Source organism: Apodemus sylvaticus, chromosome 20 (genome assembly GCF_947179515.1).
Source record: "Apodemus sylvaticus chromosome 20, mApoSyl1.1, whole genome shotgun sequence".
In the NCBI taxonomy this organism is placed as follows: domain Eukaryota; kingdom Metazoa; phylum Chordata; class Mammalia; order Rodentia; family Muridae; genus Apodemus; species Apodemus sylvaticus.
The window spans coordinates 45,042,715-45,069,750 of record NC_067491.1 but is presented as its reverse complement, the minus strand read 5'-3'; the positions used below and the strand labels follow the sequence as shown (position 1 = coordinate 45,069,750).

The 27,036-nt window shown below is 39.2% G+C and overlaps 1 protein-coding gene across 7 annotated transcripts in view; it reads left to right on the top strand.

The window, feature by feature from the left end:
- Anks1b (ankyrin repeat and sterile alpha motif domain containing 1B) overlaps positions 1-27,036 on the top strand; it is a 1,102,934-nt gene that overhangs the window by 370,486 nt on the left and 705,412 nt on the right. For all 7 annotated transcript variants that reach the window (XM_052165654.1, XM_052165651.1, XM_052165653.1 and 4 more), the window contains one exon: positions 13,163-13,328. In XM_052165654.1, the coding sequence (XP_052021614.1) occupies positions 13,163-13,328 (166 nt within the window). The remainder of the gene's footprint in view (positions 1-13,162; positions 13,329-27,036) is intronic.

Genomic DNA, 27,036 nt, shown 5'->3' with positions numbered 1-27,036 from the left:
TGTGATTTTGTGACAAGCAGGGCTAATCCTCTTTCCTGCTAATCCTGAATTGTGAATTTCTTTCCACAGATAAAATTTCAGATACTAAAGATGATCAGTCAAGTAATTTATTTATCCTTTTAAAATTTTTCATCAATATGACCATGTGCTCTGTGTTCTCTCCTCTATATTAGTCTCACCACTGTATTAGTTTCCTGTGACTCCTGTAACTGTCAGTCTAAGCCATAGTCGTTTCATCAGATGGCAATTCTGGAAGTGCAAAGCAGGAAACTAAGGTGTTGACAGCAGTCATTGAATTGAAAGGATCACCCTAATTTTAAAAAGCATCTTTACTTTAACAAACTATACATGCCTGCAATGGTCCTCTTTCCAAATAAGGTTGTATTCAGAGATACCGGGCCTTCTGGCTCTGATCTGGGCAGTTTTGGGCTGATATGCAGTCAGATCTATGCCACACTCAAGGCCCCATTCCCAGGAAGAGCCCACCCTGGGTTTCTTAGCAGTTTGCTGGTGAGAGTTCTACTTTAATTTCAGATGTATAGATTGAAATCTTCCATTCTGAAGTGGTCAGTCAGAAAGGAGATTTGAACTGTGTCTAGCTCCCTACATATTGACATGTGCCCCCACATCTGGCTCTTAGGTAAGTGCTAGGAATCTGCACTTAGGTCCTTGAGCTTGTAGGAAAGTCACCTTGTCAAATGAGCCATTTCCACATCCAAGGCTAGCAAGCTGCATTACTATAATATTGATTCATCTTCCTTCCTCTTCTATTTAAAAGGATTTTTCATTTTAAGAGATGTTTATTTTTTTGAAAATGTCATACACATATACAATGTGTATATATTTATCAAACCCTCCTCTCTAAGCCTTCTCTGTGTTTCCAAGGCTCCCACATTTCTTTTTTTTTAAGATTTATTGATTGATTGATTGATTGAATGTGTGTGTACACTGTCGCTGTCTTCAGACACACCAGAAGAGGGCATTAGATCCCATTACAGATGGTTGTGAATCACCATATGGTTGCTGGGAATTGAACTCAGGACCTCTAGAAGAGCAGTCAGTGCTCTTAACTGCTGAGTTATCTCTCCAGCCCGGTTCCCACATTTCTACTACCATATCTTATTGCCAACTTTATGTAGTCATATATGCATATATATGTGTATATAATATATAAAAATAACTATATACTATTATAATATGTTTATATATATATATATATTGCTTCATGTGTATGTATGTGTTACTTGAGCCTATATATTTGCACTACATGCATGCCAAAGCTTCACTATATGAAGGCCACAAAAGGATATTGGGTCTCCTGGAAGTGAAGTTATAGATGAGATGGTTGTGAACTGCTGGAAGTGAGTGCTGGGTCTTCTGGAAGCATAGCAAATGCTCTTAATCCTTCATCTGTTCATCCACATGTCTTTCTGTGTGTCTCTTAGTCTTTCTGTCTGGCTCTTTTTCAGTGTCTTTGTCTTTCTTTCTCAGCTTTCTACCCCCCAAGTCTAATTGACACTGCTGTTTTATATGTGCGGTTGTAAGTCCATGTGTGATCAACCTACTTGGTTCCCTTCGTGAAGTAAACTGATTTTCTATTCCTGAGAAACCATTGATGCCAACTTCTGTTCAGGTAGAGGTAGAACTTAGTGAGCCCCTCCCCATCCGTGTTGGAATTTTGATCGGTGTGATCTTATGCAGGTTGTATACATGCATCCAAAGTGCCTGTGAGTTCATGTGTTCAACCAGCCTGTTGTAGCTGGAAAACAGTGTTTTGTAAAAGGACCTTTCTGATTATGCTGTTCAGCTAGGTTATTTCAATATTGGCTCCTCATCTCCAGATCCTTGACTTACGTACAGACAGACATTTGCAGACTCTCTTTATCTATACACCATAATATAGTCAACAGTGTAATGTTTGGACTGTGGTTCTCAGGGGGAAGCTATCATTCTGCTGACCACAGTAACCAGTGTTCCTTCTCTAGGGCTGTCCTGTGGGCATCAAAATTTCTTACACCCAATGGCCCTTCTTTTAAAATTATTTTATTATTCTTCTATACTTGTATTGTGATGTACCTGCCTTGAATGTCATTGAAAATCTTTTGAAGATAATTTCTCTTGATATTATGGGTATATCTGAGTAAATCAGGTTACTTCCACAAGCTTTTATTTGCTTTGAGTCATTTGGGATTGTGATTCATCTCAGACTTCCAAACCACCACAAACTCATACTCTCATGTTTTAGAATTATTTTCTCCTTTCTCAGCATAAGCATCCAAAGATCATTGAAAGCAGGTATCACAATATTAACTCAATACTTTTTCTGATTGTTTTAATTTACCTAAAATCTTAAACTTCATCTATTTTAACTGCCATCCCTGCTACCTTGGAGATGAACAGGCTAGGTATGAAGACTCTAAGAAGAGAGAACCTTGTAGAGTAATGGGGTTGTCAACCTTCCTAATGCTAAGACCCTTTAGTACAGTTCCTCATGTTGTGGTGAGTCCCCCAACCATACAATTATTTTGTTACTACTTCATAGCTGTAATTTTGCTACTGTTATGAAGCATAATGTAAATATCTGATATGCAGGACATCTGATGTCTGATATGGGACCCCCAGAGGGGTTGCAGCCCACAAGTGGAGAGCCACTATTCTACAGGAAGCAGCCACATTCAACCCAATGAACTCCTTAGTTCTTAGAAGTCCAGTCTGAAGATGAGGCCCTTGCCCCTCTTGTCATTTCCTCGTAGGTACCATGTATACTCTTAGAGACAGAACCTTTCTGTCCTCTCTTCCATCTTTTAGATATTTGAGACAGATTTTATTTTCCTGTAACTTTTTCTCTTCTACATGTGGCATTTACTAAATGCCAAATGATGGCTTTACTCATGTGTAGCAGAATTTCCTCCCAATTAATTTAAATATTAATACAACAAGAAGCCTGTGATTGGTCAGGGAAAAGGGAGGCGGAGCTAAGAGTTTGAGAGAGAGGGGGGGAGGGAGGGAGAGACGAGATGGACAGGAAGAGAGGGAGAAGATGATCCAGATTCTGTGTGGTTTTAAATAGCCACAGGTAGCTATGAATATCATAAAGGATAGAAGAATTGGGATAACTTGTCTAATCTAGGTGGTCAGCTTATATCATTATCAATTGGCTCTGAAATTATTATTTCTGTGAGCATTTTGTGAATTGAGACTTTATTGATATATAAATCTGACTGATTAATTATAAGCTTCTAGAGTTTTGATTTACTGGGTTAAGGGGATTTGTGATAACTAGCCACAGAGGGTAGATGGTTGAGAAGGTAGAAGCAGCTCTGAGGCAGGCAAACCAGAGTTGGGAAGACTGCTGACTGGGGGCAAGCCAAGAGGCGGGGAGACTGCCCGGGGTAGAAAGTACCTAGGTATAGTGCAGGATGGAGCCATTTTACTATTTCCTGCAGCACTCACCTGTGTTCAGAGAAAACATACCATTTGGCTTTTCCCCTCTTCCTATGTGGATCACAGAGCCTAGCCCCATGCCCCAGGTAAAGTCTCCATCCATTGTTCCTTAAACTTCTTTAAAAGTTCCTACATGTGGCTATGAGCTGGGGTAAGAGAAAAGTTCATGGTGATGCTCTATCAGATCTGTTTCCAAAAAGTCTTAATATTGCCCATTTCTGATCTTAAATAGTTACTGATTGGAATGTTTGTGAAGCAATTGTGACCATCCCTGGGATCTTCATTGTTGAGACAGATTCTCCTGTGTCTAAAAGTCATCTCTCTCTCTCTCTCTCTCTCTCTCTCTCTCTCTCTCTCTTTCTCTCTCTCTCTCTCTGCCTCTTTGCTCTTTCTCTCTCTTTCTCTCTCTCTCTCTCTCTCTGCCTCTGTGCTAAGGAAAAGTCCCACATCCTTACCATAGTCAGCTAATCCGATTAGTCTTTCCTTTATGACATTACTAAAACAAATTACTAATTAGCACAGAAGGGAGGAGACCAGGTATTCTCTCTAGAATGAATAGCATTCTTCTATGAAGCCAAGGCCATATTACATAGCTGATTTATTACATTCTAATGTCAACATCTTGATTCTCTTTCTCATGTGTGTCATTTGTCATAATAGCTTGTTTCTTTACTCAAAGATCTTATGTTTGATTTCTTATAATAATTGATTTATTCAGTAGTTTTCAGCATCTATAGAAGTACAATAAACGCAATGTATAAAACATAGTTGATTTTTCTGGGGGTGAGGTACTTCATACTTCCTATTAATCTAATCAGTGCTCCACCACATTGCTGGACATTTGGATGAAGCACTGCTTTGGTCCATACATGTACAATTGAGTAGGGTAGATAGGATGAGTCGGGCTAAGCAAAACAAAGCATCAAAATTTTATATTTCCTTAGTTCAGATAGACAGTTTAGGCTTAGGTATATATTTAGGATCCAGGGACTGGGAATCCATTCTTTGGAAGAGAGCTGCCAATGATGGCCAAGAACACAGCTGCGGTCTTGCTACTGCTGTAAGAATGTGAACACAGACATAAGTCTAGGATCTAGAACCTAAGATAAAGCCCAACATGAAAAAGACAATTGCTCACCAAATTGAGAGCCCTATTTAGTTAGAATAGGTATGGTGGAGTACTCAAGGTCAGTCACCTCATTTTCTGTCTCTGTTGCTCTTACTAGGACTGGTATTCAATGATATATTGACAGTTAGCTTGTATACAAAGGCTAAGATTTCTATCTGTAGGAAGAAGGATTTCAAAAGCTTAAAAAAATCATCAGGGCCAGATTCTATTTTATATTTTATATTTGTTGGTAAAGATCTGGTCATAGTATTTTTTAATCACAATACAAATATATGAATTCTAGGGTGGAGCTCAGCACTTCCACTGTATAGATGCTTTTATTAGATAAGTCCTTTAACACACTCCAAACTATTTTCTGAATGACAATTGGCCCTGAGTTTGATGATTTCCTGCCTTCTACTCCTCCTGGGTGAAATAGCTTCTTTTTGTTCTAGGGCTTTCAGGTGTGTCATTAAGCTGGTAATGTATGCTCTCTCCATTTTCTTTTTGGAGGCACTCAGGGCTATGAGTTTTCCTCTTAGCACTGCTTTCATTGTGTCCCATAGATTTGGGTATGTTGTGTCTTCATTTTCATTGTGTTCTAAAAAGTCTTTAATTTCTTTCTTTATTTCTTCCTTGACCAAGGTATCATTGAGTAGAATATTGTTCAGTTTCCACGTGTATGTGGGTTTTCTGTTGTTTTTGTTGCTATTGAAGACCACTTTTACTCCATAGTGATCTGATAGGAGGCATGGGATTAGTTCGATCTTCTTATATTTGTTGAGGTCTGTCTTGTGACCAATTATATGGTCGATTTTGGAGAAGGTACCATGAGGCGCTGAGAAAAAGGTATATTCTTTTGCTTTAGGATAGAATATTCTATATATATCTGTTAAATCTAATTGGTCCAAAGCTTCAATTAGTTTCATTGTGTCCCTGTTTAGTTTCTGTTTTCCTGATCGGTCCATTGAGGAAAGTGCAGTGTTGAAGTCACCCACAATTATTGTGTTAGGTGCAATGTGTGCTTTGAGCTTTAATAAAGTTTCTTTTACGAAAGAGGGTGCCCTTGCATTTGGAGCATAGATGTTCAGGATTGAGAGTTCTTCTTGTTGTATTTTTCCTTTGACCAGCAAGAAGTGTCCCTCAGGGTCTCTTTTGATGACTTTGGGTTGAAAGTCAATTTTATCTGATATTAAAATGGCTACTCCAGCTTGTTTCCTGAGACCATTTGCTTGTAAATTGTCTTCCAGCCTTTTACTCTAAGGGAGTGTTTGTCTTTGACACTGAGGTATGTTTCCTGTAAGCAGCAAAATGTAGGGTCCTACAGTTACTAAATTTAATATCATAATTTCAAAAGTGAGGTTGCAGTTAATTGAAATACTTCAATCACTAGTTCTAACATTAAAATTCATGTTTTCCTCCTTAGTGATAGTGTATTCTTTTTCTTCTTTAATACATTCTTACTCTTTTGTGTTCCCAGATTTCTGTTTCTTAAAATAAAAGTAATTTTAAGATGCTAAAAAAAAAGAAAAGAAAAGAAAATTGGATCGATTGTTGTGAGCACTAAATAGGAATCATTTGGGCAAATAAAATAGGGTTTATTTTTTTTATTTTTTTTTTCAGAATTTTTTTTAATATTTTTTTTATTCGATATAATTTATTTACATTTCAAATGATTTCCCCTTTTCTAGCCCCCCACTCCCCGAAAGTCCCGTAAGCCCCCTTCTCCTGCCTGTCACTGTACCAATACCATGCAGTTTTTAACACTATTGCTCTGTAGTATTGCTTGAGGTCAGGGATACTGATTCCCCCAGATTTTCTTTTGTTGCTGAGAATAGTTTTAGCTATCCTGGGTTTTTTGTTGTTCCAGATGAATTTAAAAATTGCTCTTTCTAACTCTGTGAAGAATTGAGTTGGGATTTTTATGGGTATTGCATTGAATCTGTATTGCTTTTGGCAAAATGGCCATTTTAACTATATTGATTCTACCGATCCATGAGCATGGGAGGTTTTCCCATTTTTTGAGGTCTTCTTCCATTTCCTTCTTCAGAGTCTTGAAGTTCTTGTCATACAGATCTTTCACATGTTTGGTAAGAGTCACCCCAAGATACTTTACACTGTTTGTGGCTATTGTGAAGGGGGTCATTTCCCTAATTTCTTTCTCAGCCTGCTTATCCTTTGAGGATAGGAAGGCCACTGATTTGCTTGAGTTGATTTTATAACCTGCCACTTTGTTGAAGTTGTTTATCAGCTGTAGGAGCTCTCTAGTGGAGTTTTTTGGGTCACTTAGGTAGACTATCATGTCGTCTGCAAATAATGATAGTTTGACTTCTTCCTTTCCAATTTGTATCCCTTTGACCTCCTTATGTTGTCGAATTGCCCGAGCTAGTACCTCAAATACAATATTGAAAAGATAGGGAGAGAGGGGGCAGCCTTGTCTGGTCCCTGATTTCAGTGGGATTGCTTCAAGAAACTTTATTAAAACTAAAAGCACACATTGCACCTAACACAATAATTGTGGGTGACTTCAACACTGCACTTTCCTTTCCATGGTTATAAAATAGGGTTTATTTTACAGAACACAAAATATTTTGCAATTGTATATTGCTGTTCTCTCTACAGTGATCCAAATGTATGATTGTCCTTAAATGGCTTTGCCTCAGACTTAATTAAACAACAATTGATTAAGTGCTTATGTGCCTTTTAAGCAAGATGGCCTCAGCTCTCGAGTAAGAGGAGGAAGCAGGCTAGAGAACTCAAATGAAGAATTGTTTTATGAGCTCATTCCTCTCAGCACGTGTTCACTGCCCTGCTGTCCACATGGGATTTTGCTAAATGCCAGAAAACACTCTAAATATTAAAACTATTATCATAATAATAGGATTATACTTCAATTCATTAAACAGTACCTTGGTTATTTGTCTAGCTCTTGTTATATGAATATAATTTCTATGAGAAACACTATTTTACTCAATGAAGTCACTTAGTATGGGAATTCTGAGATGCTTTATGAGATCTGCATAGTATCAACATGTACTAAGTCCATAGCACTAATTCTTTTCTCTTAAAGTTGTATCAGAAGCAAGAACACTACTTGAGAAATGACTAAGCCTTAACTCCCTCATACGAGTGTTTGGAAGTAAAATAAATATAAGAAAAAGCAACCTTAGAGCTAAGAGGCTAGTTTGGAAGTTGCTCTGTGAGTTAAAGTAGGACACACTGGATATCTGGACAAAGTACAGTGGAGAGAAATAAATATGGTTGAGATAGCACTCACTGAGAGCATTGTTGATTGGCTGGAAACTGAACTGAGGCAGCACCAGAAGTGAAGACTTGCTTGGTGTGGTGACCCGATATATGGAAGTATGATTTTTTTGGTAGTAAACCAAGCATAGGGAATTATTTAATAACTCATCAAATGTTTATGCATTAAAACAAACATGAGGGTAATAATGAGTGATTCAACGTAGATGAATGTAAGGGGAGATTTATCCATCCATGTACAAAATTAATCTTCAGGCTCTAGTAATCAAACTCTGTGATGCTAGTCCTAGGACCAACCAACATATGGAGTGAATTAGAAAATTTCAGAAACAGATTTAACTTTACCTAAACATATGGTATATACCTTTTATTGTGGGAATTCTATTTTCAAAAGTGTGGAACATATAAACAAGTTTTATAAATAAGAGGGTTTTTTAAAAGAGGAAAACATTACATTTCAATATGATAGAACTGACTAAATTATGATTATCTGTATACAGGAATCTAACCTTAAATTTATCACTTGTACATGTGCAGACATGTTTAACTTAGAATGGGGTCAAATCTCGTTAAACCCACTGCAAGTTAAAAATATTCTAAACCAAATGTGATTTACTTCACCTAATCTGGCAAACATCATATCTTAGCAATTAAAATATATTCTAGTATAACACTGAGTTACCCTTTTCATCACATGATTCACTGAAACCTGTGATTTGCTACCACTGAGGAGTATCATAGGGGACTGTTCAATCATATACCTATCACTAGGCTAATCTAAGATGAAAATGAAAATTTGGAATGCATTTCCTATGAATATATCTTGCTCTTTTATATCATAGAATCAGAGAATCTTGTCAAACATCAAAATCTAGGACCAACTATATTTACCATTGAAAAAAATCTTAATATATTTTTGGAAGTAAATAACAGATTATAAAATTTATATATAATTTATATTAATATATGATTTATAGAAAGTTAGATGTAGCAGTGCATTCCTCTATTATCACGGTACTTTGGAGCCTGAGGCAGGAGATTGAAAAGCTTGTGGTCAAATTGAGCTGCACAGTCAAATACTGCTGCAAAACACTTGAGGGGAAAAATATTTATAGATACAGGGATACTCAAAACACCAAATAGGAAAGGGGCATTCTCCTCAATAAATTGCTGTAGAAAACCTGATAGCTTCATAGAAGTATTGCCTTAGGTTTTCATCTCAGGCTCTCTGTAAAAATTAACCAAAAGTAGACTTAAAACATAAAACCTGAAACTGTAAAAGTACTAGAAGAAAACAGAATTAAAATCTCCACGATATTGGTCTAGGCAAATTTTTTATCTACAAAAATAAAAAATACAAAATACAAAAATATTACTACATCAATATTTTGTTGAATCAAAAATAATCAACAAAAACAAAGTAGACAAATGAATTACCTTGGGCAAATGGCTTTTGTTCAGCAAAAGAAAGAACAAAATGAAAAGACAACTTATGAAGCAGGGTAAAGTAGTTGTACACCATACATCATTTAAAAGGTTTATGTCACCATACAGGGCACTCAAACAACTCCATAGCTAGAAGCAATGAACTCTTTAACATGGACAAAGGACCTGGAGAGCTATTCCTTAAAGAACATATATAGGATGACCAATAGGTGTAAATAAGGCTTCTACCTAATAATCAGAGAAATGGAAATCAAAGTTACAATGAGATATCATAGCTGGTAGATTAGCTAATACTAAAAAGATAAAAATTTACTAGTATTAGGTGAATATGGAGAAAATAAAACCGATGAATACCAGTGGATGGAATATTAGTTGGTGCAGCCATTATGGTAAATGGAATAGAGTTTCTCAGAAAATTGAAAATATTGAGCATGATACATCCAACTCCTGAGTATCTACCCATAGGATATGGGATCAGTATGCTGAGAACTTATAATGACTCCCATGATTACTGTAGCCCTATTTACAGATAGGATTTGGAATCAGCCTGTGCATGAAGAAATGGTGAGAATTAAATTTCCAAGTCATCTTTAAGGATTTAAAAATCCTAATAGTTCTTTATAAGCAACGACACTGAAACTTTACCAAGTCCATGAATTGCTCTGAAAATTTTAATGCAGTGTTTTACCTAGACACATTTCTAATTATTTTATTTTGAAGATTATAATGTCATTCGTCATTCCTCCCTTCCCTGTCCTCTCTCCAAAACCTCTCAGGTATACCCTACTTGTTCTCTTTCAAATGCATGGCTTGTCCTTTCATTAATTATAGTTGCATACATATATCTATATACGTATAACTCTGCTCAGTCTGTATAATGTCTCTTGTATGTATGTTTTCAGTGCTGAAAGTCTTTTCCTTCCTTCCTTCCTTCCTTCCTTCCTTCCTTCCTTCCTTCCTTCCTTCCTTCCTTCCTTCTTCCTTCCTTTCCTCTTCTTTCTCTTCTTCAACCTACTCTTCCTTCTCTTCTGTCTCTTCTTTCTCCTCTTCTTCCTCCCTTTCTCACACTCTTCTTTCTCATTCTCCTCTTCCTCTTCCTCCTCCCCTTCTCTTCTTCCTCCACTCCCTCCTCCTCTTCCTCTTTCTTTTCCTCCTGTTCCATCTCCTCTTCCTCCTCTCCCTCTTCCTCCTCCTCTCTGTCTTCATCTTCCTGTTCTTCTACCTCCTCTTTCTCCTCCCCTTCTTCCTCATTTTCTTTCTTCTCCTCCTCCTCATCTATCCCCTCTTCCTCCTCCTCTTCCTCCTCCTTATGTTCCTGCTCCTCCACCTCCTCCTCATTATTTCCCATACTTGTTTCATCATTTGTTGTCAGTTGTTTTATTGATATTTGCCATTCCAGTTGGCATAAGAATGGAGACTCTTTGATTAGACTCTATACAATTTTACTGTTGTAACCTCAATATGTCTTTTCCTTCCTACTTATCGTTCCTTTCCTTCACTGTGCTACCCATGCTGCTGGCCTCATTTTAAGTAAAGTATCATTTCCACACCCTCATGTACATCTGGGATTACATATGCATACCATAGGTTTTTGTTTGTTTGTTTGTTTGTTTTTTAGTTTTGAAAGGCAATGAATGAAGTAAACAATAACAAACTAGCAAAATGGTAAAATCATTTATGCAACAACAGTGCTGTCTGTTTAAAGGACAGTGAACTGTCCTTATGGGCCTTTATGGTTTAGGGGGCTTATTCAGCGTATTCAACTCCTGTTGAGTGGCAGCATCTGCAGCAGATTCTAGAGACAGGGTGATGCACAGGGTAAAGTGCAGGGAGCAAAGCCCAGTTCTCTGGTATAACACCACAAATGTGCTTCATCCATAATGGTCATCCGTAATCTCATCACAGATAACTAGCTGGAGATTTCCAGCAATGGTCATCCGTAATCTCATCCAGAAATAACTAGCTGGAGATTTCCAGCAATGGCGAGGCTACTCTGTTCCTTTCTAGTCATGTTTGTTAGCTTATTATTTTGTCAGTGCATGTTTATTTTATAATGCAATTAATAATATTAATCCATAAAACACTTACTTTGGGTATAGACCCAAATTTCCTCTCCTTGTCGTAGAAACATTAGACATTTTTGTTTTATTTTGCTGTTGTTTTTTTGCCTTTTAGGAGCTATGTCCTTCCCTCCACTTTGTGAGACAGATCTTGAGGGAAAGCCTTTCAGATACGTTGAGAAACCCATTGTGTAACTCTGCAGCTTCTCTGGATAGGAACACTGTGTCTCCTTTCATCATTTTCTCCCCTGACATGGGTTTGAAAGCACATGCCCTCCTGATTGCTTGCTCGGGATGCTTTCTACTTTGTCACCCTTTGTTGTTAAAAATAAATTACTCCCAATTTCCCGCTTTCAATAGAGTAGAGTGAACATAATTGACTCTTTGATGTGTGAGGGTCTGGTGTGGTCTGAAAGCAATTACCCTGACCTTGAATTGCACTCACTGTAAATATCATTATAGAGAAAGGAGGAGCTCACATAGAATCTGTATCACCCTGGAGTACACAGTGGAAGATTGTTTGAAAATGAGTTTATATTCTTGTTATTTGTTTCTCAGTTGTAAAGTGTACTTTATAAGATAACAAACAGAAAAAATAAAATGTGATTCATTCTGAAATCCATCATGCAGGTTATTTGTCTTCTGTAGAAGACTATGAACTCCCCAAGACCAAGGACTATCTATGTCTTACTAACTTAAAACAAAATCTCTAGGGCTTACCCTCTGTGCATAACATAGTAACACACAAACACACACATACACATATACATTCAAACTCACACTCAAACTCAAACATACTCTCCCATGCTCAAATGCACACACACTTGAACTCTCAAACTCCCACACTTCAATTCATACACTCAAACACACTCACACACTTAAACACACACTCACACATTGTTACACACATACACACATACACACACACACTCAAACACATACACATACACACCCAGACACGGGGAAGGTCCAATAATTATTGGTAACTAGGTAATATATCATTCATAAGAAATTAAGACGTAAGACGTTATACAATTAATTGAACTGTGGTTTTTAGAATATGTTGAGTAATTTAGTGACATAAAATTTGGATCTACATCATATCCTAACTTTAAAAAGGGTTAGCTGTACTATATTAGTTGTATAGTTAACAGTATTGACAAAGAAAAAAATATCAATGTGTTGGATAGAATACTTACAATTCTGAGAGAAAGCTCAAATAGGAATACCTTAAACTATAAGGATGCTATAATTTTTACTTATGAAGCCTGAAGAAACTGGTCTTGGATCTATTCAAGCTACCCAATGATACCAACACTTTTATCTTAATGCTGCAACTTTAGCAGTCTTGAGTTTTCATTGTAGGAAAAAGAAAACAAAACAAAAAAAATTGTTCCCTCCCTTAGAGAGGTGCCTAGGAGTAGCCTCCTCACAAACTTCTCTGGGGAAAACATCCTTTCAGAGGCCTCCAGAGGATTCTCCTTGGATCTAACTGACTCAGGCTAAGTTGCATGGTTATTCCTAGGAGACAGATAGAGAACAGGGCATTGGAAATAATGGTTGATTAATACTTTTTACTCTTTGAATAAGAAATATATATACATATATATCCAATATATATAATAACCAATGCAGTATCAGGGGAACCAAATGATAAGAACACTTGAAAAACATCAATTGTCACAATGGGATTACATGGTTATAGGACCTTTTCAAGTAGACCTAGCTTGAAGTTCTCAGCTCATTTGATACTGATGGACCGAGTGATCTTTCCTGGTTTTTATAAGTCAGGCAAGGCTGCAGTTTTACTAAGAAGCTTTTTCTCCCCTCTCCTTTTCAGGAGTCTTATCCAAAGAAGAGGAATTTCCCCATGGAAATCGTACCATCTGCTTCTCTGGACACATTCCCTTCGGAAAATGAGAACTTCCTTTGTGAACTTGTGGACACAGCTGTTACAAAGAAACCATGCTCCTTAGAAATTGCAAGGGCACCTTCTCCGAGAACTGGTAATATTTCCTGCTCAAAATTTGCATGTTCACATAAGTGAAAATACATTATTAATACTTTAATACTGTATTATCAAAATGAAAGTGCCTCAGGATAGCCCCAATAATCAATTTTGCATTTCAAGTGTATACAGGTAAGCCATGGGTTTCAATGTGAGACCTCTTAATGATGAAGAGCCCTTCATGAGCTGGGTGGTGGTGGTGCACGCCTGTAATCCCAGCACTCTGGGAGGCAGAGGCAAGCGGATTTCTGAGTTCAAGGCCAGCCTGGTCTACAGAATGAGTTCCAGGACAGCCAGGGCTACACAGAGAAACCCTGTCTCAGACCCCCACCCCTCAAAAAAAAGAGCTCTTCATGGAGATGGGCCTGCCTTGTTGAAGCTACTTGGATGTGTTTTAATTGTTAGGAACCTTGGTAACATATAATGCTTTGTGTCCTTGGTAGCAGGAAATCTTTATTATATAAACCTTACAGCAAACATCCTATTTATTTCTAATTTTTCAAATTATATTTCACTGCTAAATTTATTCTTTATAGCATGTTTTTGTATGTTCTTTTTTTCTTTTTGTCTGTTTTTATTGTTTTTTGTTTGTTTTTGTTTTGTTTTGCCAGGCACTGGCTTTGAGACAGGGTCTCACTGTGTAGCTCTGGTTGTCCTAGAGCTAACTATTTAAAACAGGTTGACCTTGGACTAGAGAGATCTTCCTGTTTCTGCCTCCCAAGTGCTGGGATTAAAGGCATAAACAATGCCTGGACTTTTTTTGTTTTCTTTTTTTAAATTCATGTTACAAACTCCTGGGCGAGGCAAGACAAATACTGTCTCCATTCAGTGCTAAAGAAAATAAATATGTATCTTATTTACAATAAATTGATGGTTGGGCCTATGACTGAACATGAGTTGTTGTCTTGCCATTGATGATATCCAGTATGTTTCTATAAAAGGGAATAGAGGACGAAAGATTAAAGTTGCTACTTAGTATATCAGTAGGACCTTTGGTAAAGTCTGGAAGAGAAGCTCTTTGGAGCAGGGGAAAGGTTGACAAATCTAGTGGCTGCTTATAGAAGTGACCTTGTAAACCCAGGTGAGAAATGCTAAAACCATGAGACTCTGGAGACTGGAAATAAAGTTGGGAATGGAAAATACCGGTTACATGGACAATATTGAAGAGTTATGAAGGGAGCACAGGAAAAAAAAGCAGGGAAGAGACGGAAGTGATAATTCATTTTAGGAAAAGTAAGGCTTGGTCTAGGTTGAAGGTAGGATTTTCTGGTGGAGGGAGGTACTACTGTAGATGAACCGTTCAATGGAAGAAAAGAATGGGTAGGTGTCAGCCATCAGTAGCCCAGGTAAGTATAGACATTCCTGGCCCAGAGATGGAAAGCGGGTGAGTGTGGTTGTTACTATTAAAGGGAAATTCCGCTACATTCTCAAATGTGTTTGTTTCGGCGTGAGTTGGCACATTATGGTGGGGATAGTTCAGCAGTAGAATGATTGTCTAATATGTATAAGGCTCTTAGGTCAGGTCCCAGTATTTGGCGTGGGGTGGGAAAGCAATGGTTGAAACAAAGCGTTAGAGAGGGGTTGAAATAAAACCCAGTAAAGCCATTATAAACAATTGGCTAGAAACTTTTAAGAGATGAACAAATAAACTTTGGGGAGTGCTGAATTAGGGGTACCATATGAGTCATAAGCACACATAAGGAAGATGGTTTTGGATAAGGTGAAACTATAGTAATAAAAACAGTTAAAAATTATGAAGTTCTTATTACTTGTTCGAAGTATTTTATGTGTATCACCTCATATAACTTTTAGGATGCTGTGAGATATTAATATTATCCTCACTTTAAATGAAGAAATGGAGGCCCTGACACATTAGGTAGCATCACAGGATTATGTTAATAGGGTTGCTTCTGGGGCTTGAACTTCAGTGATGGAATTTGTGTTGTTTATCCAGTGCTATGGTACTACAGGGGACAAGGTGAATTAGGAATGGTAATCAAAGAACTGGGTGTTAAGAAATGTGGGCATCAGATAAAATTCTCATGTGATAGTAGAAGTCAGAAAAGATGTAAGGGTAGCAGATTTGATGCGCACAAGCTATAGACAGAGGCAGGCTAAATGAGTGATCCGCATACTATCATAGAGAATAAAACCAGTGCTCATAGCATCTACAGAAATGGTGAAAGCTACAACTTTGTGATGAGAGAGGTCCCAAAGCAAATCATGGACTCGAGGGGAATGGTTCACTGAGGTAGGAAAATATTGTCAAAATGTGCAAAGCTGTAAGGGAGTTTTGACTAGGGCATAGACACAGGAAGGGGTCAGGAATGGCGACAGAGGAAGGAGTGCAAGTGTGGAAGGGCTGGTTCTCCTTAGTCATCTGTCAACATCTCGATTTCCTCGATGCGCCCGAAGTATCCCAAATGCTAAGGACCTTGGGATAAAGAAGAGTTGTGCCAAGGTACAAGGGCTAATTAGGTTCCGGTTAACTCTCTGCTGAAAACAAGGAATACTGCATAAAAATATAGAGAGGAGCAATGTCTTCATAGCATCAAAAAGCTCATGAGAAATTCACATGGTTGGATCACACCTGACTTCGGAGCCCATTTTATCAGTACATTAGAGAAGCAGGTAGTCCAAAGTATTGGAGCAGGTGGGAAGGCTGTACAGCAGCAAGCCACATTTGTCCTAAGTAACCTGCTGTTGAGATGTGGTTCTTGGATGAGTTTAGATATAGAGATGAATTTAGATATAGAAAGATCTCCATGGCTGCCCAGTATGAGGAGTATATGAACACTATCCTCCATAGACTTGGACTTTAAGGTTCGCCCTGAATAGTAATCACGAATAATGCTGTCTCAAGCCCTCCATCCCAAAGACTCCACAGTTTTGGGTTGTTGTTGAGCAAGACAAGGGGGGGATTCCTGAGGAACTCCCAGTGTAAACTAGCCCTTGTACAGATTAGCACCCCAAATTCACGTCGTGTAGAAGTTCTGAAAACTGAATTTAGTTTAAAGCAATACCCTTGGGAACAAAGCAGAAACAATTATAACCCATTTAGGAAGGAGAGTAGAATACTCTCTCTTCTCTAGATACCCAAATAAGTCCATCAAATATTTTTCCTATTAAAATTAGCAGTTCAAAGTAATTAAAAATGAAGAGAGGGCATCCTCTGACAAGAACTAGCCGAAAGAAGGGGGAAAATATTCGCACCTGAAAACACTTCACATATTGTAATTATCAGATGTGGAGTATAAAATGACCACACAGAGATAAAGAGATCATGCTGAAATAATTTCAGGCAAAGAGAAGCTTTGGAAAAATAAACACCACAATATATTTGAGAGGAGAAAGGAAGCTTCTAGAACTGGAAACAGATGGTACATACAACGTATGAATTAAACATATAACATATGAATTAAATGCCCAGCATGTGAATTAAAACATCAGTGTATGCATGGTCTAAGAGATTCCAGCTGAAGGAAGTGTTAAAGAATTGGAAATTGGCCAAGAAGAAAATTGTCAGAACACTATGCAGAAAGGAAAATGATAGAATAGAAGCATATATGTCATGGAGTATACATTTCTCACATTTCTGATCAAAGTTCCAGAGTTCTGAAAGTGCTATATTTGAGGAGACAGTGTCCCAAATAGCCCTGCTGTAAGACATCTGAGAAGGTTGTTAAGTGAATGGTAAGTTTTGTCAGATCGTATGATGTGTAAGGCTATAATCATTCATAGAGTCCTTTGAAGGCGATGGGAAAGAGCATTAAACCTCTCTTGGACGCAGAAGGTACAATTTGTGAAGAGAGGATGCCTGTGCAGCCTGTCTATAACTATTTAAAACCCTCTAAGCTTGTACTGACAACAGTAATTTATTGTCTCATGGCTCTGTGAGTCTATCAGAGCATTTTTTGCAAGGATCACCTTTCTATCACTTATGTCAGTGGGATTGCCCACTTGGAAGATTTGGAGAGCCACCTTTATTTTTTTTTCCTTTTCCATGTTTAGGAGTTGGACCCAGGGTACTCTATGTGCTGGGTGCTCCAGCTCTGAGCTCCATCTCTAGCCTATAGAGAACCAGCGATGCCAAGTCTAGTTACATGATGGATGGAGCCTAGCTGGAGACCCGGCAGATTGTAATGTCTGTGAACTGCAAGCTTAGCTGAGCCTGTGGTATGGAGACCATTTACCTTCTATGAATGGTATGGTTTTCCTTTGAACACTGGCTGGATTCTGAAGATCTCTGTGTCCCCACCCCCAGCCCCATTACCAGTGGAAATGCTAGGACTTCTATTCTGTTACCATTTTGTGCTCTGCAAGTCTGGGATGCCAGCATGTCCAAGCTTCTGGCGAGAGAGCTCTCCTGCTGGCTTGTGGGAAGCTCCCATTTCACTGTGTTTATGCCAGGTCTTTATATATGTCCTGAGTTGGTAATGCTGTTGAAGATGGCCAAAAATTCACAGTAGCCCCCTGCCTCTGCCTCTTGATCGTTAGGGTCATAAACTCGAGCTTGCACACCTGCCCTATGACATTCTCTTGCATTATGGCTATGAGAAGGGACCATATTTAAGGCAAAGACTTCTTCAGAGAGACCAAGACCCTTCTCCACAGCTTGCAGTGACTATTTTCCTCCTGAAGCCCTCACCAATGACTTTGGCAAAGCTCCTTGAATTCCCACGGCTTCTCCTTTGAGCTTTTAAATGTTCATAGTCACTTGCATTCAGGTTCCCCAGCTTCTGACTGTGGACATGTCATAATGTCAAAGCCACATGTTTTAGGGTTTTTTCCTAGAACACCCAATTTCCAACTTTCAAAGTCTCTTTTGGTTATTGATTGCCACATAACACACCATTCTTTTTTTTTTTTTCACTCCAGATTTTATTCCCCTTCTAGTCCACCCTCCAACTGTTCTACATCCCATATCTTCTCCCTGCCTTCTCCCCCCCCCCCCCCCCGTGCCTCTACAAGGATGTGAGGATGTCCTCCCTCCTCCAACCCCATCAGACCTCTAAACTCCCTGGGGCCTCCAGTCTCTTGAGGGTTAGGTGCATCTTCTCTGACTAAACCCAAACCTTGCAGTCCTCTCCTGTATATGTTTTGGGGGCCTCATATCAGCTGGTATATGCTGCCTGTTTGCTGACCCAGTGTCTGAGAGATCTCAGGGTTCCAGGTTAATTGAGAATGCTGCTCCTCCTACAGGGTCACCCTCCTCCTCAGCTTCTTCCAGCTTTTCCCTAATCCAACTACGAGGTCAGCAACTTCTTCCCATTGGTTCAGTATAAATATCTGCATCTGACTCAGCTACTTGTTGGGTCTTTTGGAGGATAGTCACAATAGACTGCTTTTTGTGAGCACTCTATAGCCTCAGTAATATTGTCAGGCCTTGAAGCCTCCCCGTGAGCTGGATCCCACTTTGGGCCTGTTATTGGACCTTCTTTTCCTCAGGCTCTTCTCTATTTCCATCCTTGCAGTTCTTTCAGAAGGGAACAATTATGGTTCAGAATTTTGACTGTGGGATGGCAACCCCACTCCTCAGTTGATGCCCTGTCTTTCTGTTGGAGTAGGCTCTACAAGTTCCTTCTCAATGTAGGGCATTTCATCCAGGATCACTCCCTTTGATTTCTGAGACTCTCACCTCCCAGGTCTCTGGTACATTCTGGAGGGTTCCCCAACCTCCTACATCCTAAGGTTGCCTGTTTCCATTTTTTTTTTCTGCTGGCCTTCAAGGCTTCAGTCCTTTAAGAACTGTAAAGAATCGACAACACACCAATCTTAATACTTAGCCGAAACAACAACAGCAACAATAACATACAATCATTTATTTTGCTTGTAAATCTGCACTTCTGGGATAGCTCTACTGTAGTTTCTTGCTTGATGTTCCAACTAATTAAGCTGGGGCATCTTGACTAGAAACGGTAGTAGAATCTGTGTACAAGATCATATCATAGGCCAGCTTTGATGGCTCAGTCTTATGACCTAAGAGGCAGAGGCAGGTGGATTACTGTGAATGCTGGGCTAATTTGTAGATCTATAAACAGATCTACAAATGAACATGTTACCTTTCATATCTGTTGTAGCCTACTTGGTTTGCTCATGATGTAGGTTGAATTTCCAAGAACAAACACCCCGAGAAAATGTGACAGAAACTACACTTTTTTTTTTAAGACTTAACTCTGAATGGCGACATCATTCTCCTATAGTCAAGAGCCTTCCTGCATTAAAGTGGAGGGAATTTGCTTTCTCTGACCCTTGATAAGGGGACTCGAACTACATTGGAGCATAAGAAGTTATTCGTCTAGCTGCTTTTGGAAACCACAAATTCATACAACTATCTGAGTTGCTGTTATTTTGTAACAGTAACTTTTATTCACCAGATATAATTGTTGTCTCAGAGACTTACTGCTGAATAAGCTCACCCTTTCCAGATCTTTCTGAACTCTGGCTGGCTGGTTTAACGCAGCTGTTCGGGCTCAAACGCCTCTCCAAGCTGACTGATTCAATCGGGCTTCCCTCAGCTTCTCACTGAATTGCTCTGCTTGGCCCCAAAAAATGGACAAATTGTTCTAATCTTCTGGCTCCTTCTTATCCTCTGGCTTCAACTGCCTCTGCTTATCTGTACTGAACTGCAGGAAGTAACAAACAAACTCAGCTCCACTGCACTGCCCTCACAACCCAGACTCACAACTGACCGATAGTTTCTCCCTGTGCTTTGTAGCTTAAATAGCTTCTTTTTCCTATGCTGTTCTCATAATAGTTAGGTATATCCTATCTCTGATACATTCTATCAGATCTTTCTCTGATACATCCCTGTGTCTGCCCTTCAGTTAGATATCACTTTCAAACATGGTTGCTTCCTTCTACAAACTGACTTTATACCTTAAAGGTGCATGAGAAATTAAAGGTGTGTGGCAGATCACATAGACCTAGGTTTTTGGATGTGATCCCTTGTCAGAGTAGCCAAGTTGCTGGATTAAAATTGCTCAACAGTTTTGCTTTTGTTTCATTTTGTTTTCTAAATGGAATACAAGTTAATCTGCATGGATATATGATCCCTCCTATTGTCTTTGATACTTGGGTGTAGTATAAAAATCAGCTTGACAAGTTGACCCAGCTGAATTCATAAAGGTTTGTGCTTTGCTCTTTTGAGCAGTGTTTATGAATTCTACCAGTGGGGAGTGAGGAATTAAAGTTGAAATTATGTGTTTTTTAATTATAGGAATAGAAAAATGAATATAGGTTCCTGGCAGGGACTCTTAAGTAATTGCTCTCAATAAACAGCAAAACTAGTGACATGCCATCAGCATAAGTGTGTTTTTATTGGCTAGATTAGGAAGCACTTTGCACCCCCTATTCTACCACTGTCCCATTCTCCTTATCCAGTTCACCTGTATCACTAGGACCCATGGATCCTGACATTTCCAAGTCTCCCACTGCTATGACTTGATATTTTATGGCTTGATAGCTTTGCACTATCCTTTCATGACCAGCCTAGTGAGCTGATGAACTTTGGAGAGACACTGACCTCTCTTGGAATTACATATGTGTTCCCTCTGCTACCATAGGACTTGCAGATGTGAAGACATCTCCCAACGCAGACAAGTCTCAGACTGGATGGGGTGGAATCTACCTACTTCCCCATCCAATATATGTGCACTGAGTACCTCTGGTGTTCTGTGTATTGTGTTAAGTGTTGCCAAGGAAATAGAGTTAAGGTGCAAGTCCCCCAAACTAGCAAATGTGAAGTTAGTAAGTGCAACAAGCAAAGTCAAGTACTTCTGGATTGTAGGAAAAGAGGAATGTGAGTTATTTCCTTCCAACAGATGCCCCCTGATTTTGTCCTCAACTATAGAAGGTTAGATGGATGGATGGGAGAAGGTTTATGACACTGTAGCCAAGGGATAGTATTGTAGAGTTCCATGGGCATGGAAGAATGAAATTCACTCAGAAACTAACCTTGTAGGGTGTAGGATGTTGCTAAGGTTGATTGAGTACTAAGAAAGAGAGGATAATATGGCATTGTCTGGTATTTGTTTTAGAATGACCATAAAGAAACAAATTGGGTTTCATTTGTCTAGAGGAGAGGCTGGAATCAGGAAGAATATCTAGCTGATAAATGTGTATCCTGGTTAGAGCCTTGAATGTCAACTTGACACAACTTAGCGTCATCTGAGAGGAAAATCTTCAATTGAAGAGTTGCCTAGCTCACACTTGCCTGTGAACATGTGTATGGGTGATTATCTTGATTATGAATTGCCCCCTGATGTTGATGGGCCCAGTCCTAAGCATCATTAGGTTCATGTAATAAGCCTAGGACAATTTAGGATATATAGTAAAGTTAACTAAGCATGGGCCAGACAGTTAGCCCGCATGTACCATTCCTCAATGGTTTCTGCTGCAAGATCCCTCTTGTCTTTCTGCCCTAACTACCTCAATAATGGATCTTTACCTGGAACTGTAAGCCCTTTATTCTCCAAAGTTTCTCATTGTCATGGCCTTTATTTCAGCATGGAAAGGCAACTTAAATAGTATATGATGAACAAGAAATGACTATCCAGCCAAAGGTAATGGTAGTGAGGGGAGGAGGGATATTGAGAGCTGTGTAGGAGTAAAGACCATTTCTTCTCCCTTCATAGACTCTGACATTTTGGAAATAAATAACCAGTGCCTTATAGAACCATATCTCCAGGAATGCATGCAATGGATGACTCAGTTGAATGGTCTTGTGTAGGTTTTAAGCAAAATGGAATGACTGTTCTGTATAGAAATTGCCCTGGAAACTTTCCTTGTGGGAGGGAGGAGGTGGAAGAGAGGAGATTCTGCATAGGAACTACTCTGGAAACTATCCTTATGGGAGGGAGGAAGGGGAAGAGACAAGAGAGACATGGAAGAGGATGGCCATGTCTTAAAAGGAGCACCTAAAGACTGAACTGTTCGCCCTCCACTGTTGTAGTAAATATTTAGTCTCAAACAAGGGTTTCTACTCCACGTTTGATCATTTAGTTCCCACATATAAGTCATATAACTTTTATATTTATATAAGCCTTTTATGCACTAGAACTTGGCTGATATCTACCCTCTATATTATTAATATCTACTTCCCTATCAATAACCCTGAGTTATAACTTGCTATGTTCCATCCTGGCTTCTCTTAACTCCATCTGGCCAGCCCTGTAGCCATGTTTTCATGACTCACTCACCCCATGTTGTCTTCTTTCTTTATCTCCTTCTTCACAGCCTTGTGGTCTTTTCTCAGACTCCAAGACCAGGAACTGAAGCCCTGTCTATCTTTCTCCTGCCCAACTATAGGCTATAGGCATCTTTATTCATCAATCAGGGCAGGCGGCAAGGTTATATAGCATTGCTTACTTGTAGATGTGCAGATTCTCTCCTGCCTAGAGCCACTGGGCCTCGGGGCCAATTTTAACATCACAGTACGTAGCAAATGACCAAACCTCAACACTCCACACAAAAAGGGCTTTAAACATTTGCAACTCAATTCTTGGCATCTTAGGTGTGATTTTATTTGCAGAATTTACAGATAGCATCCTCATAGAAGAAAGAAAGCAATTAAGTTGGCTTTACTGGCATGTTCAACCTGTGACCACATGCTTCAGAATAAGCTATGAACGTAATTGTAAACTTATACAAAACATTGGAAGCTGTGTTTGCTTGCTTGCTTACTTGCTTTTTGTCTGTTGTTGTTTGTTTTTGTTTGTTTGTATGCTTGGCAGGAGAATGATTGGATTGTGTGATTTCTTAGCATCAGTTTCGGAGATGGAAACAATGTGATATTGTAGTATCCAAAGGTTTGGTGTGCCTATCAGAAATATGGCATGAGTTGTATTTTTCATAGAAATTGAAAAGGCAGTGTGAGGTGACACAGGACTATAGCCCTTTACAAGCCAAACAAAGAGACTTGAGCAGAGCCTTCTAACCAACCTCACAAGGAATCTGTCCTGCTGATACCTTGATTTGGGACCTCCGTCCCCCAGCCTAAGACCTAAGCAAGAAATGTTTGTTGTGTGCACCATGAATTTTGGCGTATTTCAAAGGTCCAGTGAATCTAACACAGAGAATTCTATCTGAGCACACATGTTTAATGTTATTAGTGAGCATAGATCTGTCTATACAAGCCAAATCCTGCCTGAGTTTCTTATCTTAGAATCAGGAGATTCCTTCCTGGTAACTGGTAAAGTCATTCACAGATAAAGTATATCTCTTCTGAAAATATCAGATAAGTATGCATATTAGGCCCCTTTCTGCATTTATTAAGCAGATGAGCAAAACTTTTTAAAACCATAGCTACTAGTTTACTTTTAATATGAAAGTGAATTAGTAGTTTATTCATATTCAACCAGACTTTATAATTCAACCAAAAAAGGAGGATTTTTTTTTCTCTAAGGAGCCCTTTGCTAGAGCCTCAGTGACTGCGGATTTCATATGGAATAAAAATGATAACACTGGACTCCTAGCATAAGAATTGCACAGATTCCATTTATCTGTGCTGCCTTGATTAAATTGTCTGTTTCCCCTCAAGCAGAGGAGTGTATATTTTCATGGTGGTGACTCAGTTATATAAATGTGCAGCAACAACAAAAAAATGAATTAATGAATGAGTTGTCTTTAAAAGAAAAAGGCTGTAATGTCAGTAAGAAGCCTTTACGAAATAGTAGATGCCATCAAAGATGATGTTTTATTATCTGCCCTTCATTTAATATTATCCTTCACAAGGGAATTTTTCCATTTTGTGGTAACTAAGCAACCTGTGATTTCGAATCACTTAGTGCAGGCTTTGCACAGTATGGGTGCTCAATAAATCCATTTTGATTAATGAGCAATTTATAACAACACCAGCAAAGACTGTTTCCAATCCTGTTGTGAGAGAATGGATGATCTCCGATAAAAGGGCACATTCAAAGGTGAGATGCTAGGATAATGGGGGTCTTGGTTACCTCTGTTCAATGTGCTAATGTGCTTACTTGACCATGGTTTGCCCAAAGTGGAAATGTCACCTTTGTGTAACCCCCCCCCCCCATATCCCATTACACTTTTTTCTGCCATCTGCCACAGGCAGGATGTGTGGGGAGGATGCTTCTGTAATGTATATGTATGTGTATCCATTTGTGTGTGTGTGTGTGTGTGTGTGTGTGTGTTTAAGAGAATGAAGATTCTTGAATTTTAATGCCAAGATTTTGAAATTAAAAGAATTCCAAGAGGACCAGAACAAACATTTCTCTCAGCTAAGCAAGAGAGCAAAGCCAACATGATTTCTGAGGGCATGTTTAACTCATTTAAAAGAACAAACTATTTTTAAGGACCTTGGAAGCGTTCTTGTCCATACAAATATTGGTTTTCCTGATAAGAACCATTTTTATCAGACAGCCGTTTTTTATGTGGCATTTGCTCTGTGTTCTGTGGATTTGTAGCCATTTATTAAGTCAGACATCTACATGGTAAATTGAGGGCACTGTGCTAGTCAGAGGGGAACAGGGAGAAAACCTGGGTTCACATGTTCATGGTAAAAACCTGGTCCATTAGCCACGTCCTTTATTCATATGGGCATCTTGACAAGGCAAATATTTCTTTCACTTTGCTTGAGTTGGTGGAAACTTGCTATATTTTGAAACATTCTAAAGAGAGAGAAAATCACCCACATGAGTTTTACTTGTCCTTTAAATGGATTACACAAATCATAGATTAAGGCTTCTAAAAATCCATCAAACTCTTGCTAAGCTGAAAGTATAGGTCTTTTATGGTGTGCCTACCTTTTGGAACCAAGTTTCCCTATAATGACAGACTGCATGTAGTAATGAGAGAGGTATGACTTAATTCATAAATTTATGCCCATGAAATTCAAGCATCCCGTCCCCCTGCTCCATTTCTCTGCTGTGTTCTGTCCAGGTGCTTTTTCTTCCTTGTCTCAGTGGCTGATCTCATAGTTTAATTCATAGAGAATATTCAAGCCATACACCTGGAATCTCAGAACTTTCAAGGCTGAAACAAGAGGGTCATGATTTAGAGGTCAGCCTGGGCTACAAGAGACTGTGTCTCTAACAGACAAAAAGGCCAAAGAGAAAAATAGGCAGGCAGAGCGACAGATGGACACACACACACACACACACACACACACACACACACACACACACAGAGAGAGAGAGAGAGAGAGACAGTCAGAGACAGAGACAGAAAGGCAGACAGACAGACAGAGACAGAGACACAAAGGGAGAGAACAGGAAAACTACCCTGACTCCTCATTTCCCCATTTGTTAATTTAGGCAGGTTTTCTCTCCCTGTTAGTGTAGTCTCTGGGCTGCAGTCTCTGCCTTTTAAGCTGTTTTCCCCTTTCATTCAATCTTCCCCTCTCCAGTGTGTTTCTGTATTAAGTATTGCTTGTAGTATACCCACTTGGTAAGCACACTCATACACACTTACAGTTCTGGGGTTCAAACCCGGATCCTTCCTTCTACATGTTAGTCATACCATCTACCACCAAGATTCTCCACCAAACAAACCTTTTGTGTTTTTAGTGGCCTTTTTCTACTGGACATGTCTACCAATGTCTAAATCTGCTCTCTTTTCATTAAAAAAAACAAACAAACAAAACAAGCAAAGCTCAAAAACAATTGACAATGAAAACAAGTGCATGACAAAGAGGGATTTCACCATCCTGCTGGGCACTACACCTCTCCTCTCCCCGACCCCACACTTCCATGTTTGTTTTCTTTCTTTCAGTTTTCAGCTCACCACAGTGAGGTTTCCACATATCACTCCTCTGCTGAACTGTGCTTTCTAAGGTAGCCAGTGCCTTGATGCCACAAAGCCTTGATGCCACAAAACCTAAAAAGACATTTTGTAATCCTTATTTCTCTTAACCTCTCAGCCATACAAATTGCTGGCCACTCCCCCTGTGACAGCTTTTCAGTCCACTATCATCAAGGTGGGAGCATGGCAACATCCAGGCAGGTGTGATGCAAGAGGAGCTGAGAATTCTCCATCTTCATCTGAAAGCTGCTTCCAGGCAGCTAGGATGAGAGTCTTATAACCCACACCTTCAGTGACACGCCTACTCCAGCAGGGCCACACCTCCTAATCCTGCCACTCCCTGGGCTGAGCATATGCGCACCATCTCAGTACTGTCATTCTTTCTCAGGGTTATGTTAATAGCTCCTCCCTTGCCCTATTTGCCTTATTGAGTTTATACCACAGCCGTGAATCCAACCGCATTATTAAAACCCTTTTGTGACTTGCTATTGCTCTTAGAAAAATGATCACAATTCTTTTTTTAAATTAGGTATATTCTTTATTTACACTTCAAATGTTGTCCCCTTTCCTGGTTCCTTCCTCCCCTGAAAATCCCTTAAGCCATCTCCCCTTCCCCAATCACCCCCCCCCCCCTTCCCTGTCCTGGTATTCCTCTATACTATGGTATCAAGTCTTTCCAGGGCCAAGGGCCTCTCCCCGATTTGGTGTCCAACAAGATCATCTGCTGCTGATGTGTCTGGGGCCATGGGTACTCTTTGGTTGATGGTTTTGTTGGAGAATATCATCCTGAGTGAAGTAACCCAATCACAAAAGAACACTCATGGTATGCACTCACTGATGAGTGGATGTTAGCCTAGAAGTTTGGAATACCCAAGACACAACTCACATATCAAATAATGCCCAAGAAGGAGGAAGAACAAAGTATGGATACTCTGGTCCTT